At 34.7% G+C, this 13,215-nt stretch overlaps 1 protein-coding gene across 1 annotated transcript; it reads right to left on the reverse strand.

Annotated features, from left to right (window-relative positions):
• Positions 1-102: 102 nt before the first annotated feature.
• On the reverse strand, positions 103-8,384 carry LOC124631934 (delta(7)-sterol 5(6)-desaturase erg32-like). Its single transcript, XM_047166571.1, has 7 exons — positions 8,231-8,384; positions 7,280-7,503; positions 4,052-4,245; positions 2,193-2,441; positions 1,712-1,895; positions 1,114-1,286; positions 103-835 (listed from the first exon to the last, which is right to left on the reverse strand). Exons 2-7 carry the CDS (start codon positions 7,500-7,502, stop codon positions 620-622), a joined length of 1,239 nt encoding a protein of 412 aa, XP_047022527.1. The 5' UTR covers position 7,503; positions 8,231-8,384; the 3' UTR covers positions 103-619.
• Between the last annotated feature and the right edge of the window lie 4,831 nt (positions 8,385-13,215).

Consider the following 13,215-nt stretch of genomic DNA (forward strand, 5'->3'; position numbering starts at 1 on the left):
TTTACCTTTATACTTGTGGAGAAGGTATATAATGAATAGTAAAAAGATATACGTAGTGACCCACCAAGAGATGACACAGCTAGTATAAAAATAAAACAGCAATGAATTAATCAAAATGCTTTATTGGATGAAAATTATCAAAAATCACCTCTTAAAATATTACAACTATTTTATCCTACATTTATCACATCAGCTAAGAAAAATATTAAGTTAACAATAAAATATCCTCAAAGGATATTTCAAAAGATTAACAGCAATCTGAAAATGTATTTGATTTACAATCTTACAATGCAAATATGTCTGCATTTTCAATAAAAGAAAATAAATTAAATACTGCTGTAGATAATGAAGCATAGTTACATCAGGTTCAAGATACTTGTACTTCAGTTGGTTTTAATTAAATTGAAATCTTATATTGACAAAGCTCCTTTGTAAGATAAATCAAATGAACAAAAGTATTCTTTTCACAAATCTTGATGCATCATTCCGAATTCAAAATCGCATAGCGCAGCGATTTGAACAGAACTTTGATGACCAAGATTGTTTAAACCTGAGAAATTATGCTTAACCTTGTAGGATGATAATCATCAAAAAAGAACGTGTTCTCTTATTCTACTTCTTACTTATCCTTTTTAGTATTAAGATCAGTCTTGGATGTATCTGATTTGACGGCTTCAAGTATTTCAGGTATTTCTTCTTGTAGCACTTTGCTCTCAATGAGGTCAGGGTTTTGAGCTAGGAGAGCTTTGCCCTCAGGACTGTCAAGAGTGGGAGCTTCACCGTGGTATGTGTCCTCTGTGTAGGCACGGTACTGCTTCCTCATTGTACCATGAAGCTGGAAAAAAATGAAATATGTTAGTTATTGTTATTTACCGAAGCCTTTCATATGGCTAGCCTTCTTTAGAGACGCCATTTAATAAAAGGTCAGATACTGAATCCTGAACAAGGTGCCTGTTCCCCATATTTTGTAATCTTCACCCATACCTTGGAAAAGGGACACAATCTTATCACATACAAAATGAGTGAAACCACTTTAATTTCGAAAATTTCACCCAATATATAATAACTACCACAATCTTGCTACATAATACTGCTTAAGATTGGTCTACTCACTTTATCCCACAAGGACATGTTAAACCCGAAGTTGCAGTGGAAGAACTCGTGGTGCTGATCATGGAACTCCGCATCAGGCTGCCACGGCTGCCACCACTGAGCCTTAAAGTTGATGCCCGAGTGGTCGATGATGCCGTGGTAGTAATTGTAGATGGCCACGAAGTAGAAAGATACTGTAACAGTATAAATGAAGATTCATTTAGAAATCAGTTTAAGTACGGCAAAATGATTGACAAAATTGACAAATAGAATTTTACAACATAACAGCTTTTTCACACTAGTGGAGTGTCCGAGATTTTTGTACCTTCAGCTGACATATGTATGTTTGCTTTTTGTAAGGGCAATATTGGTCGATTATTTTCGCTCGTAAAATTCATAAGTGTGAAAATTATTTAAGAAGAAGCTTTATGTACGAAATTCAACATATCTATGCAAGCACATAAAACACAGGTAGTTCGAAATTCACACAACGGTACGTCTTGTCCAAGGTGGATCATCTAAAGACATTTTTGAAGAGTAGTCTTCCATCTTATTGCCTTCTCATCTAATCAATCAATTTAAGTTAAAAAGCTAATATCAATGGACGTAAAAAACTTACGCCAATGCACGGGGAAGAAGAAGAGTGGCAGACACATAGTCAGCTGGATGTGCAGGATCTCGACCGGGTGGATGGCGGTGACGGAGAAGGCAGTCGGCTGCTTGTATTTGTGGTGAAGCTTGTGGAAGTGCTTGTACAGCCACGGGGTGTGGTACAGCCGGTGGAGGATGTAGGTGGTGTAGTCCTGGAAATAGATTGTGATTTGTTAGAACAAAATATGACATCAGATACTTACTATTCAAGTGAGGCTTGAATGATATAAATCTTGAATCAATATTATAAACTACATAAATCTTATAACAAGTTTTAATAAGACAGCTAAATTACAAATGCCTCATATTCAATCAAAAAAACAGGGTCACAGATTGAAAACCAGTGTATTGATTGAATCTAAATTCAAATCGCCCACAATGCTATAGAGCCATAGGGCCCGTGCTATTATGCTCAAGCCAATAAACCAAATGATAAAAACAATACTTACAGAATACAAGAAGATAACTGGGAACTGCAAGAAGAACCACAACCATCCGTACTCATCGAACTGGTAGTAAACGGTCGAAGGGTTGCCATTGTAGATATAGCACGCAAGGAAGGAGGAAAAAGTCCCGACGAGTAGGAGAGACATGGTGCCCACCATGAGCTCATGGCGCTCCAGTTCAGGGGACAGCCACTTGTCTGGCTGGATCTTCCATTCTTTGGCGAGATGCCTTCTGTTCATGTAGAAGTACCACTGGAAGTAGATAATGAGTTATTAGTTGTGACAAGGTCAAAAAGTCATTTTATGTCGATGATTTTATCTCTGAAAGTACTAGAATATTTTTAAATAATGCCAATCATCCCTATTTCTACCAGTTTTTAGCCCGGCATTATTAATAATGCTTCTGAAGTTCTTGGTCGAGTTTTCGCTGAAGAACAGCGAAATCTGATGAGTTTTTATGCAATTGGGTGAACGTTTTGAACGTGTTGAGAAAAAACATATAAACATACATTTTTGTACCATTCATGAGGGTTATTATTATACACATAGGTACAAGATTTATAGACAGACCGCATTCATATTGTCCAATTATACATATGTACGTACTTTTAGGATTTGAATCAAAACTGTTGTCAACCGTACTTATCGCGTAATTAAAGACCAGCCATCAACGTAATGTGATTTCAATATAATCAACGCAGACGATAATAATTAATCTTTTAATACTGACGTGATTAAAACATTCCCAAAACTTATTTGAGGCAAAAACACAAAGTCACATTTCCACACGAACGTTTCAAATGACTTTGCCATATCTCAACCAGATGTTCGTAATTTTGATAAATCCTTTATATGTGATACAAGTCAGGTCTACATAAACAAAGTCGATATTAAAACGAAAGATAACTCTACCTTATCTGAGTGACGTAAATATTAATTATTCACAATTATTAATTACGAAGGAAGCAAGAGATTTTATTAGATTATTGCTTTTCAAAGGGGATGTCTTGAACGGATTCGGAAGGGCAATTAATATTACATTCATGATAAATGGTGGAGATTGTAACGAATAAATTCTAAATAGATTTCATTAATGAAAGCTATTTTCCATTGATAGGAAGCTTACGCTATACTTAGAACTGATTTAATAAATATCAAAACTATTTCAATAATTTGGGAATTGTTTTCAAAACCACCCTTAATGCAATATAGGCTGTGTCAAAATGGCATTATTAATCATTAGAGGCCGAATGCTCACGTGTGTTTCTTGTTTTTATTATAATTAAAATTTATATGCGGATTTAAAATCTAAAATCGAATTTTAAGCCGAATTTATCCAGATAAAACTAATTTGGTTAAATATATAACCTAAGAGGTTTATGTTTTAAATTCAAAGCATGTGTGCCAATTCTGTTTTGGAGAGTTATTTGCAAGAATTCATAGAATTTATGTAGGTTTTTATGTTCAAATGTTTTTGTTTTGTTTCCACGTACAAATTCAGATCTTTTAAAATTTTTCAGTGTCTATGACGTATTTCTAACGTTAGTGGTTATCTTAGATAAACTAATTAATCGTGTTCTTAGAATAATTAAGAAATGACGTCCATTTAATTTTTGCACTGTTTTCCGTAAATATTATTTTACTATGAGTTCAGCGGATTACAGAAAAAACTGAAGGCTATACTTAATCATCATTATCATCACCCGAAACTTTTCCCAACTATATTGGGGTCGGCTTCCAGTCTAACTGGATGCGGCTGAGTACCAGTGTTTTACAAGGAGCGACTCCCTATCCAAGGCTATACTTGATCAATGACATGAAAAATGAGATCCGCCAAAAAATGAATACAGGAATCAACTTACATGCAAGAATCCTCCAATGAAGAAGTACATGGACAAGGAGACAGCATGTGCCCCAATGAAGAAGTGGGTGAAATGCTCCATCCTCAAGTTTCTTGACGAGAACAAATCCATCACATTTGTGGATGTGTTCGTATTGTTTTGTGTGTGACCACTCAGCTGCTTTAGCGCTGTGACTAATATCACCACCCATTCTCCTGGAATTTTCAAAAGCGCTTTTTTAATATTGCTGTATTTATGATAGTCGGGTCTTGGAACGTGTTAGGTTTATTTACAAATATTGGTAAAAGTATTGATGTGTTGGGATTCCTCGTATTTCTTTTACTATATCTGTAGTATGTTGGATTTTATTTATTTAATATCATTGACATCAATTGGCGGTCGTGTTTTAGTTTTGCAATGTTGACATCCTTATCAAATGACACAATTCATATTTTCTCATTAATCTCAGCGACACCTGCCTAGACTTCACCTGACAGAGACAGAAACATATTGGGATTATCATCAATCAATGAACTGATTAAGGACAAAATTGATCGATCCATATGTTTGTCACTTTTCCACAAAGAACAGGTAAAAATAAACTTAGGCTAGAATATTGCCGATAGGTAATTCGTAAATTACAAAAGTTCTGTACCTAAGCTAGGTTTCAAAGTTCCGTCAATCAAGATAAACTGTTTCAATTTGTTAGGTTTGCGTGTTCGGATCTTGTTAAAGGAAAATTAAATTAGTTTAGTTACTTAAACACAACTCTATTGGTTAATACGCAATTCTTAGTTCTAAGGTAATATTCCTAAATGGGGAGGGCAATATTCCCACTGAGGGATAAAACACGTGCTACAAATAGTATAGTATTAATGTAGATGAATGGAGAGGGAGAGGAAGACTAGAGAAAAGAAGGATGGAATGCCTGAGAGATGATTGAATATGAAGGGAGTGAATGACGAGTAACAGAGAGGAATGAAAGCAGAAACCATATTGCGCCGACTCCAAAAGCAATTGGGAAAAGCGCAGAAAGAAGATTCCTACTACAATAAGAACGAAAAGAAACAGAATTCTATCAGTGTAAGAAACTGTAAACTTAACTTTAGCAGCTACAATTAATCAATAGTTCATTTACAGTGTACACAACGCATCAGCTTTGAGAATAATTTACTGAAACAACTTAAAATCCATAAATATTAAGCAGCCATTTAACTCGTTTAAAACTGAATAGATAAGGAGGTATCGATAAATATGTCTCCAAGCGATTTAGTTTCCAATTAATTATAAATAATCTCGATTATATTAATTCTAAGATACATATCGAAATGAGGTAGGTAGTTATTTTGTTATCGTTAGATTATTGTCATCACTATGGGGTAAGTAAGTATTGGACGGATTGGCGAAGTAGGCAATTTTATCTACAAACCAGAAATAGAACTAAAGGTATCTTGATTTCATAGGTATGATATTCACGACAATTATAATGTACGAACAAAATACTGCTGCGTATGCGCGAGGCGTCATATGACAAGGATTTTATTGTGTAATATTAAAAATGCGAAAGTTAGTTTGTCTCTCTCTCTGCCGGGTTTTCACGCCAAAACTTCTGAATCTATCCTATGAGCTTGATTATTATTGATACCACGAAAAGCGAGTGTAACCACGGAATAGCTAATATTTTGAAGAATGTTGGGTCGTTTCCGTAGTTTCATGAACACGAATGCCAATGTCAAAGATAGCTTATCTAGCAGATCAATTAGCTTTGTTTTAATGATTACAACATTGTTCGTAATTGATTACAATTCTGTTGTCAAGAGGATTTTTGGCAAATTAACAATTGCATACGAAATTTATATTATTAATTAGCTTCCACCTTCAGTTTCACCCGCCTCCAGAAAGAATAACTCATCCAAACTCAGATTCAAAAATATCAATTATTCGAACTTGGTTGCAGTGCACTTTTTGAACGTTAAGATTGACGAAAAGCAGCCTGCAAAACGCCCACCCTTCAACACTTCCGCTGTTTCTTTACTGGGAAGAAGTGGCGCAACAAACTTCTCAGCAACTACAAGTTACTATCCTATGAGTTAATCTACGACATAGGTACCATTTTTTTGTCCAAATAAGTCATACACTCACAAACTTCCGCCTTTATGATATTAGAATCGACCATTTACCTCTTTCTTTGTATAGCTAATTCGTCATAACCAAAGTTTAATCTATTCTTGTAAATTAAAGTGTAATCAAAAATTATTCATATGCAATAGATCTTTAGATTACCAATAAATTGATTCCTCGACTTATCGTTGTATATCACCAATCACATGAGTTGTGACTAGACAATGCTAACACGACTTCAGATTGTCTAACTTTATGTCTGACGTCAAGTACCTAATCATAATTATTTTATAACAGAACGCTTGATTTGCTGTTACATTAATTTATGATCAGGAGCTAAATAAATTTTGTACAACGGACATTTAGTGGCAAAATTAATCATTGTTAAAATTGGCCTAGTATGTAGAACTTTGTGATTAGTGGCCTGCACTATTTCATTATTATTATGAATATTAATTGTGTAGGTATGTCGACAGTAATTAAACTGTGCCACGTACTATACGTATATAAGTAAGTAAGAGAATTAGATTTCTACAAGTCGTTGATTCGTATGAGTAGGCACAAATAACACCTGAGCTATCTATTAAGGGACATTAAGCCATATCAAATTTAGATGGAATACAGAAAATATATAAAGATAGGGAGAACTGCATGGACATCATAAGTCCGCAGTGAACTTAGACTGTAGGAAAAAACCATGAAACTTGGTGAACGTGTCGAACCAACCTAATTTTTATACGCAATATAAATGCCAAAGAAAATGTGGATGGATTGTCTGAGGAATGACGTGAATAAGAAGGGAATGGAAGTGGAAAACATATTGCGGCCACTAAAAATAAAATTCTGAAGAGAGCAGAAAGAAGATGAAATTCCAAATGCCCAATGTCTACAAACTTAACTTCATTCATTACTAATCATTCAAGACTTAGGTACATAAAGGTTAATGATTTATACATGCACCCATATGATTCTTATCGCTTGTTCCATTGAACTAGAACAATAAATATTATTGTTTTGTACTCTCGATGAAACTTTCTTTTGGTACAGGTACACTGATAGGTGTAAAATCTAATCAGTTTTTTATCGATAATGTGACTAATGCACTTAAGAAAGGAAGCAATGGCATACCTCTTAAAGTAGCTCCAAATGTGAATACAGCTAGTGTTGCTATGAAGGTAGTGATGAATTCTGGTACTCTTTCGAAGAAATTCTCAAGATTTCCTGCATATTTTTCGATCCATTTAACTCCATCTGTTAGAGGTTCCCAGTATTTTGGTTTTGGAGTATTCACTGCATCAGTCTTTTCTTCTTTTTTGTCTTTGACGACCCTTTGCTTGACTTCAGCTGCCATTCTGAAATCAATGTTGCAAGGCCATTGTTAGTAATCAATGACGTGTGTAAGGGCGTCGATAGGGCAACCGATTTTGACTTAGGGATTAGCATTATGATCTTATCGTCTAATGATACCTACATAATTTGTGACGTCAATATTTTAATTTGTTTCATATGATCCCACTTTAGAGTTCATTTGCACCTCTTGCACCTATAACTTTTCATCATTAATTTATAGATCTGTATTAATAGTCTGAATGTCATCATTTTCCTTCGTTACTTTTGAGGAATGTTTATTTTTAATCAACAAATATACAGAAAGGTTTCATGTTATTACAAATATTGTAGTGACTAAAGAACTTTGAACAATTCTAGGAATACTAATTAAATATTAAGACTGTTTTGATTGTCGATTTGTCAGGTCTTTTGAAAATATCACATTTTGGTTCTTTTAGTATGTTGTCTACAATGTTTGTCTAGATTTGTGGATAGACGGTTAGAGAATTTTGTAAATCATTATTGATTACTTCTAATCACTAGAAAAGTACATAGTACAAAATTTAACAAAACCAAGATAACATCTTCAAGGTAATCAAAATTGTAAAATAAATTATTTGGGTTAAATTGTAAATATTATTTTGGGCCAAGATGCTGGAAGCTCTTGACCTATTTTGATGGCCGCTTAGACTATCTATAATCGTCTTTAAGTAATCTCACATAAACTTTTTAAACTATTATTAGTCTCACCTGATTTGCCAATATTTTCAGTACCACATGAAACACGTCTTTTTTGCACTAATTATCATCACCAAATGAACTTAAACAATCAGACTTTTTGCGAATCTAAGACAGATATAGATAGGAGTAAATACGTGCCTTTATATTTATTAATACGATGATAAGTTATTATAATATTATCTGATAGTGATTTGCTACTGAATATAACTATTTATTGTTATATAGAATATTTTTTCTCGATTTTGTAGTTCTTTCATTTCAATTTCTATCTTCCTTCATTCGTGTGTCCTGTTCTTCAATTACTGTCTTATGTGTTTTACAAGCTACTCCCTGTAGCTTTACTCGCGTCTCGGGGGAACTACTTCCTGCACCTGATTGATGCTCATGTCCTTTCTTAGGCTCTAGACTAGACTGTCCGTGTACCAAATTTCACATAAATCCGTTCTGTAGTTTCGATGTTAGGGCCAACAAACCGAGTTATTAAAATTACGAATGGTGCCACCGATTCACCAAGCCTTTCACTGTCAGATAACTCCATACTGGCTACGGATGTCAAATCAGTTGTTTGGGTTTATATTTTAAACAAAAACAAATAAAAATCTACTTCATTGTTCGTAATGAAAGTAATAAAATCTTATCGCCTAGACTGGCGTGCGTGGAAACTAGCATGAAAACTTTACCTGATTTATTAAGAAAAAGGCTTAAAATTGATAATCTGTAAGATTATCAGATTAATAATAATGCTTGTAATTAATTTTACCTAAGATTTAAAGTGCATCAACTTCCTACATAGATATGAGAAGGAATGTGAGAAAAAGTGTTTGAAAAAGTATACATAATCTAGTCGAACTAGCGTAGAACTATTAATTTGTTCAGATTTTGTCTGCTTTTAACCAGCTATAAGATGGCACCGCGCTGGGTATGCAAGTAGGTGAGCGCAGTGGGGCTCTGAAGATGTATTTTTTCTTATGAACACTTTCGAAGATATCAGGGTCAACTACCAGAGAAGGGAATGATGAAGGAATTTCCTTCCTGATATCCTCAAATCATACAGCACAGCGTATGATACAGCGAATACAGCTTTGGTTAAAAGTTTGTTTGCTGTCTATTCAATACCTATTTACTATTTGAAACTATTGATTTGCTTTATAGGTGTTTATCGATTTAATTCGACCTTTCATTAGAATTGATTTCAAATACTTAAAAATATTGGCAGATGCAAATTACTTGGACTAGAGGGTCAGATAACATATTTTAGGTACTATCTGAACGGAAATATTTGTATAATTAGGTAATCCTTCAATATTATGATTATTTTGAAACTAGCTATTCCCCGCAGTTTTACCCGCGTACCTGTAGAGTTTCTCCTCGAAATTAGGTAAAAAGTAAATAACCTTTCCACTACTAAGCTTTCATCTACAATAATGGTTAGAATATTAATTAGGAATTATATCAATCTTTGTGTCGTTTATTGATAACTGTTATTATTTTTGAATTTCTATAATTCAGATCGTCAATTTAGTTAGGTACATTTGTCACATTTTGATTAAAAATATTATAGCCTGTTTTAAATCTTACCTCAACTTATTGTTGTCTAGCCAAGAAATTATATCTGCTATGTTATATCTTTCAATTCAAGAAAAACTTCACTTCCTTAAAGTAAATATTCCTTAAATTTAAATTTATTATTTTGTTCTTATTGTATTTTAATTATTGTGCATAATAAAGAGTATCTATCTATCTATCTTCCTCTAGGTTCGATGTAGGTAATGTTTTTTTCATTGAAGTGAGTATAGTTCCCATCGAGCTATGAGAGTGAAGGAATAGAAAGTGCACCAGTGCCTGATCAAATGCCATTTTATAGCCTCGATGGCTTATTTGATGTTGTATATTACTTTGATGATGACGAACGTCAGTTTACCAAACTGTCATTAAATTAACATTGAAAACGTTATCATAGAACTAATCTTGTATTTAAGATAAAATAATATTTTATATCTCTAGAAATACGTAAAAAACTTTGCAGGTGTTTGTACTTAGGTATAATAGAACGTCATTTGGTCAGTTACGAGCAATTGATTTTATCAAATTAAACCTACTAGTATTATAGTAATCGATGCAGATTAACTAAAACTGTATAAGACGTAGATAACCTTATAAAATAAAAACATTGAAAAACCGAGCTGGGTATGTCAAAATGGGAAAGTTTGTTCATACCTAATTATGGTTCAAAAGTAAAATAAAACCCAGAACCGCGGAATATTATATATGTAGGTACCTAGTTTGGACCCTATAGATAAAGGCATTAAACAGGCAGACATTTAAGTAAAACATTCCAGTTGCCATCAAATAGTGACCAATATTCAGCTAATGAGCTGTTTTTGAAAGACATCAGCTGGAACGAGAGAGCTGCTCAGGACATGCATAGTTTTGGTACTCAAGCGTTTGCCCAAATACAGGTCAAAGTCAAGTTTAAAATAAAACATTTACTCGTGTTTGTGACGCACAAAAGCACAGAACAGAACAAGCAAATATACATAGAAAATGGTTACATATAGAAACTATGGAAACTTTGAAAAAATGGAAAACATATCAACATACACATACACACACACATACAGGTGCATTCCCTATTCCCTCACTATCTTAGCCCGATGGGATAACAATGGACACGACAGGTGAGTGGTTAGGAAAGATTCATTTATGTTGCTAATAAACTAATAATGTATGTTGCTCCTGTGAGAGTGCATGTAGCAGAAATGAGAATGCTGAGATGGATGTGTGGTGTTACAAGAATGGATAAAGTGAGGAATGATTACATTAGAGGAAGTATGAAAGTAGCGCCAGTTACAGAAAAGATGAGAAGTAGAAGATTGTGTCGTGGTATGGGCATGTAATGAGGAGGGATGATACGCATGCAACAAAGTGTGTGCTAAGTATGAATGTAGATGGATGGTGAGGAAGAGGAAGACCTAAGAAAAGATGGATGGATTGCCTGAAATATGATATGAATAGGAAGGGAGTGAGTGTCAGTATGACGACTGACAGGGGAAAATGGAAGAAAATAACATATTGCGCCGACCCCAAGTGAAATTGGGAACGGGGCAGGAGAAAGAAAGAAAGAAAGTATGTTGCTCCTGCCCCCAAGAAATAGGTGTACATACTAATAATCTTTACAATCAATAACATGATAACAATCTTTTTCGTAAAGATAAAAGCAATTACAGAGATTTATCTACTCGAAACTCCCTAAAAATGCAGGTGTTCTGAACATTGGCTTTCCAATCTATTGCAACTGTAGAAATAAACACCTACTAGACAGTTATCAGAAAAAATCTAATATGTATATTACAAAGCTATCGATGTAGATTATTCAAAACTGCGTAGTTAGGTATAGAAATTGAGTTCTACCTATTGGTAAAATATTCTAAGCATTTGCACCTATATCCGATTCATAAAATAACAACAGTGGATTAGCAGCGGTGAGGGAGTATCAGACTCTTACTGACTAAAAACCGTCGTGTTCCGTCATAGGCCGCGTATGCACCAGGGCCGCGGTGACTCTTTGGAACAATCCCGCAGCCCTACTTAAGGACCTCAATTTTGAATGGGTGCTAATTAAACAGGCTTCTTTTTAATATCATTATTCGCCCCCAAAAATGTATGTTGCCTTCTAAATTACTAAGTCAGTCACAATTGACGAGCATCTAAATAATACTATCTTAGCCACTAGTTATCTTCTAAGTTAACCACTCTAAATACAACTCAGCATGGTGGTTATTTTTTAGCATCTAAATTTGTAGCATGCATTCTAACAGTAAACTTCTAAAATACTATTAAATGACATCATAAAATATATTTAATTAGCTTCTAATTTCTTAACTCAGTACGTTTAAAATGTAAGCAAGCAACATGCAGCAAGCATTGCTTCTGTCACGGCTCCGGTGCTGCGGGGCTCCGGCGGTCCCATGCGAGCTTATCATCGCAGATGGTTTTTACGCTCACCACCGCAGCTTCGGCTCGGCCGGCCAGCCTCAGCCGGGTCGGCGAGCGTTAAAACTACCTGCGCCTCAGCTCGCAGGCCGCGTCGCCCCTCCGCGCCTCCGCGCCTCCGCACCTGCGCGGTTTTGAATTCCACTCTAGGGGTAGGGCAGACAAGACTACGTGGAGTCGGTTTTGCAGCGATTCGTTTTCGTCAATAACTTCAATTTTTAATACAATGTTTTTTTAATTGAAGGTTATAAATGGCAATATTCTAAAAACGAGGCCGAGTTAGTAAATTAGATGACAATGTATAAATAAGAAGGACAAGTCACAATAATTGATGATCTTTACTTGAAGCTTTCTAGCTATAGAATATTTAGTTTTTCGTTGTAAAAAAGACGAATTAGTTTATTAGAGGCTATGTCATTTCCCCGTTGCTTAGTTATAAAATTAGAAGTTTAATCTTGCGTCCAATAAATAATTTTGTGGCTACACTTATAATTTCCCATTTTAAATTAATGTGTAGGATTATGACTTAATTTTGACAGTTTTCTTTGTTAAGTGTAGGTAAGAATGGCAAGCTTATTATAAGGGGCTTGTAATCCTTGAAATCATTTATTACATTTATAGCAATGTCGCAGCCATTCAGGTAAAATAGCCTTTCAATTAAACAGCTAGCCCTTTTACTGAACATCTGGTTTGATGAGTGTTATCCAGGAGTGCCTTATATCCAGACCCAGTAACCAGTTGGCTAAGCGCCATCTAAGAACTTGTTCAGCAAATAGGCTGGTTATCGTAACAGCAACAGAAATACTGTAATATGACTGTCTAACACAAATGGGCATGGTCCCGTTATAGCTACCTTTTTGATCTTTCTCAGTGGTCAATCCCTCATGTCGGAGGATAGTAGTCAGCAGTAGGGTTGCATCTAGAGCGGACCTTTTATATACGGAATCCTAAAAATGGCCCTAAAAACATTTATATGCTTTTCTAAACTTAGGTCAAGTCTT

Source organism: Helicoverpa zea, chromosome 7, assembly GCF_022581195.2.
Source record: "Helicoverpa zea isolate HzStark_Cry1AcR chromosome 7, ilHelZeax1.1, whole genome shotgun sequence".
NCBI lineage: Eukaryota > Metazoa > Arthropoda > Insecta > Lepidoptera > Noctuidae > Helicoverpa > Helicoverpa zea.